Here is a 4,641-nt window from a genome sequence, read left to right as displayed (position 1 = left end):
AAAATTGATTAAAGTGAGTAAATTTAATTTAAACATTTTAGTAAAACAGTAACTTTTACTTACAAATATGACTTACATTTACATGACATTTACATTTATTCATTTGGCAGATGCTTTTATCCAAAGTGACTTTCTTGATTTACTTGAATGATTTACATGGTACTTAAATTAACTTTGTAAAGCTTGGTCACATTATTAACTTCCCCTTCAAACACATGTTTAATCATGTATAATATGACACAAAGAACTCTCCCACAGAGAATCTTAATGCATGCTATGTGGTCTATGAGACAACATTCTCTTGCAAAACTGGTGATAGAAACAAGAGTTACTCAACACTTGGTGCACAAAACATGATCAAGTTGATCATGAACAGGCAAATTTAAGTAGAAAATGAATTTCAGACAAAAAAAAAAAAAAAGGAATTTACCAAACAACAAAATTTACAATAAAAATGGTGTAAATAAACTTGCAAAAAGTGAAATCAGGCAAACTTATTCATTATGCAAGCCCAGTGCATGCTGGGAACACCAACCTTAAAAAAGTTAAGTACAATTTACTTATTTTATTTACCAGTGCAATTTACTCAAAATAGCAAATAAATATGACAAGGTTTTCAACAAAAGATAACAAACAATCATAAATTGTATTTATTTATCAGCCAGACAAGAGCATTAATTTTTACATGTTTCATTGTAGAATTTAATTGACCCGAAATGGTACCCTGGCCAAGATTTACCTCCCACACAACTCGGAGAATCCCCACCAGTTGATCGTCTACCACTCCCAACAGCAAGGCAAATCTCAGAAAAGTGCTCACCACCTACTGGCACACGGGACAGTTCTAACATCTCGTCCTGTGTTTTTGATTCTTCTTAATATTTTCAAGTTCACGCTTAAAGGAACATTCCAGTTCAATACAAGTTAAGGTCAATCGACAGCATTTATGGCATAATGTTGATTAGCACAAAATATAATTTTGACTCATCTGGGTTCCAGTGAGGCACTTATGATGGAAGTGAATGGGGGCCAATTTTTGGAGGGTTTAAAGGCAGAAAAGTTAAGCTTATAATTTTATAAAAGCACTTGCATTAATTCTTCTGTTAAAACTCATGTATTAGTTGAGCTGTAAAGTTGTTTGAATTGTCATTTTAGAGATTAAGGGTTTGTTGACATTATGCCATATTGGCTATTACCTGACACAGAAAACGTTATTGACCGCTTTAGCTGCACTCAAATGCTCTACCACTGAGCTATACCCCCATGCGGAAGCGTAGATGAACTTCACGATATATAATAATCATGACATTTACAAGTTATTCACACTATTTATATCGAAGAGCATAAATGTTAATTTCAATTGCTAAAAACAAACGTTTGTGGTTTCATTTTTTGAATCGCGAAATACCACACTAGCGGGATCTATCTGGACAGAAGGCTGGTTTATTTAACTCTTTTTGCAACCTGAACTGCTGTAACCCGGTTGTACCGGAGGGGAGCGGGTAAGTGCCATGGCTGCCCAGGCACGAGCTCTCGTAGCAGCGCGATGGCTCGCAGACGCCGTCAGAAACAACCGAGTGGGACCAAATTTGCGAATATTAGACACGTCTTGGTATTTACCTAAAATGAAACGTAATGCAAGGGCCGAGTTTCAACAAACCCACATCCCCGGAGCCTCGTTTTTCGACATCGACGGGTGCTGTGACAAAAGCTCCGAGTTTGATCACATGATGCCCACCGAGGGCGAGTTTGCAGACTACGTCGGTAATTTGGGCATAGGGAACAACACGCATGTGGTCGTTTACGATGCCAGCGATTTTGGCTCGTTTTCTGCACCACGGGTATGGTGGATGTTTAGGGTCTTTGGACACAATTCGGTGTCAGTTCTGGACGGAGGGTTCAAGAACTGGCTGCGGGATGGTCATCCCGTTACCGAGCAGTACACTAAACCAGAGCGCACCGAGTTCAAGGCGTGCTTAAACGGGTCATGGGTCAAAACTTACGAGGACGTTCTGAACAACATAAAAACCCAGAAATGTCAAGTTGTTGACGCTAGAGCTAATGGGAGATTTCGTGGAGTTGAACCTGAGCCAAGGGCAAGTAAGTATGGATTGATATTTTCCATACTTGCAGCAAAAATGGCCATCAAGATATTTAATTCTTAATAAAGTTGTTTCTTTAGTCTGGGAAAACATGCACTTTACCCCTTTTTCCTCTTTTGCAAGGACTTTGCACTGTTAACAAACAGTGCATACTCATCTTTTTCTAGTTGAACTAGTGATAGCCTTTTTTATTCTTTGCAGTAATACAGCACAATGGGTAGTTTACTTGACATTTCAAGTAGTAGTAGCTGATTTCTGCAGTGTGACATGCTATACTTAATCTTAAACCATTTTAAACAAAAAGTTTCTAATTCTTGTATTTGTAATTATTATTATTTTACAAATTATGAAATTTGTACAAATGTATTATCACAATTTATGATTATTATGCACCTATATTTTATGACCTGATAGTTCATAAAAAGCATACCGCAGAACTATTTAAAGGCATAGATCACCCAAAAATGATCTTTTACTCACCCTGATGTGTATGACTTTCTTTCTTTTGCTGAACACAAATGGAGATTTTTAGAAAAATATCTCAGCTCTGTAGTTCCTCACAATGCAAGTGAATGCACCAAAAATTTGAAACTCCAAAAAGCACATAAAGACAGCATAAAAGTAATCCATAAGACTCCAGTGGTTAAATCCATATCGTCAGAAGCGATATGATAGGTGTTGGTGAGAAACAGATCAATATTTAAGAGCCAAAACATACTCTATGCAAGTACGTGAACGCAGATGCATCATGCAACGCAAGCTCGATTTCACATGTCGTTGCATTCTGAAATGTGTCAAAGCACAATTCATAACTCAACGCAAGTACGCATTGCATTCTGAATGTTGCCGCAAGGGGCGCTATAGCAAGATTGTCCACTTCTATGTTGAGTTTTCTCTTTAAGCTCAACTACTGTCATGACTGAGCAACAGTTTGTAGAGAATAATGCTGAGCAAGTAAGTTAAAGTCAAAATATTTATAGCAACTTACCTGCATAACTACACATCCAGTTTAATGGCACAGATGTTTGAAGGTAACTGTATAGCCCCCTTGAGCACTGAGGTTTATTCCCACCATTGTAAAGCAAGAACGCATGTTCAGCCAGAATGCTTATTGACAATGCATTGGCCAAGTGATCGCATCAACATTAACGTACTTGCGTAGAGTATGTTTCGGCCTTAAGTCCTTTTTTACTATAAATTCTCCTGCCTGCCCAGTAGAGGGCGATATGCACAAAGAATGCAAATTGCCAAAAACAAAAGAAGAATGTGAAAGTGGAGATTGATAGTAAAAAGGACTTAAATATTGATCTGTTTCTCATCTACAACTATCACATCGCTTCTGAAGATATGGATTTAACCACTGGAGTCATATGGATTACTTTTATGCTGCCTTTACGTGCTTTCTGGACCTTCACAGTTCTGGCCACCATTCACTTACATTTTATGGACCTACAGAGCTGAGATACTGTATTCTTCTAAACATTTCCGTTTGTGTTCAGCAGAAGAAAGAAAGTCATACATATCTGGGATGGCATGAGGGTGGGTAAATTATGAGAGAATTTAAATATTTGGGTGAACTAACCCTTCAGGTCTTTTATCTCCCTTTCTTTTTATCCCAGACACAGAGCCTGGTCATATCCCTGGCTCTGTTAACATGCCCTTTACCAGCTTCATGGACTCAACATCAGGTCTGGAACTTCCTGTAGAGGAACTCACCAAGCTCTTCCAACAGGCTGGGGTTGACCTGCAGAAGCCATTCTGGGTTACCTGTGGCTCAGGTGTGACCGCCTGTCACATCGCCCTCGCTGCTCATCTGTGCGGCCACCCGGGCGTGTGTTTGTACGATGGGGCGTGGGCTGAGTGGTTCACCAAGGCTGCACCAGAACATGTAATTTCTGAGGGAAAAGGAAAACAGCCATGAGCTGCCAATAGCCCTGCATGTTCCCTAGAGATAGTGGGTGAGTTCAGAATGGCATACTAACATACTATTCGTACCATTTCTGCCATAAAGAGTAGTATGGTAGTATGCCATTCCAAACTCAGCCATTTTAAATATTTTCATGAAGCTTCTAAAATGCAATTAAAACCACATACAATGAGAATCAATATGCAGTTTATTTGATATTTTTATATGAATGTAATAGACACAATATTAATTTGATATTGCATACATACCCATGTAGGAGAAATGTATAAACTACCCAACTTTGACAAATTAAGCATTTGATCTGTCACTGTATTCATCTTAACTAATAAAGGATTAGCATGCAAAGTTCTGAATTCGACACTTAATTTTCTACTGTATATTTCTGAATGCAATGTTCTTTAAATATACAAATTTCCCAACACATCCCACATGAAAAAGCATTTGTCTCAACTTATTCATTGGGAATACTGTTCTCACTGCCATCTTATAGAATGTACAGATATTTATAATTATTAACGACAAATATTAATCACAACCTGGGTCATTATCAGAATATGATGACAAACATGTCACTTGACTTTTCAGTCATGAAATAGTCAAGAAACTCCATTT

At 38.0% G+C, this 4,641-nt stretch overlaps 1 protein-coding gene across 1 annotated transcript; it reads left to right on the top strand.

The window, feature by feature from the left end:
* The first annotated feature begins 1,284 nt into the window (after positions 1 to 1,284).
* On the top strand, positions 1,285 to 4,374 carry mpst (mercaptopyruvate sulfurtransferase). The gene is made up of 2 exons (XM_051717740.1): positions 1,285 to 2,100; positions 3,722 to 4,374. Exons 1-2 carry the CDS (start codon positions 1,512 to 1,514, stop codon positions 4,021 to 4,023), a joined length of 891 nt encoding a protein of 296 aa, XP_051573700.1. The 5' UTR covers positions 1,285 to 1,511; the 3' UTR covers positions 4,024 to 4,374.
* Positions 4,375 to 4,641: the final 267 nt, after the last annotated feature.

Source organism: Myxocyprinus asiaticus, chromosome 14, assembly GCF_019703515.2.
Source record: "Myxocyprinus asiaticus isolate MX2 ecotype Aquarium Trade chromosome 14, UBuf_Myxa_2, whole genome shotgun sequence".
NCBI lineage: Eukaryota > Metazoa > Chordata > Actinopteri > Cypriniformes > Catostomidae > Myxocyprinus > Myxocyprinus asiaticus.
This window is presented reverse-complemented; position numbering and strand designations above follow the sequence as displayed.

Excerpts from the sequence above, each read along its gene's own strand:
- mpst (XM_051717740.1), top strand. The coding sequence starts at position 1,512 with ATGGCTGCCCAGGCACGAGCTCTCGTAGCAGCGCGATGGCTCGCAGAC. Across the intron at positions 2,101-3,721 it reads TGAACCTGAGCCAAGGGCAA|ACACAGAGCCTGGTCATATC; the intron begins GTAAGTATGGAT and ends TTTTTATCCCAG.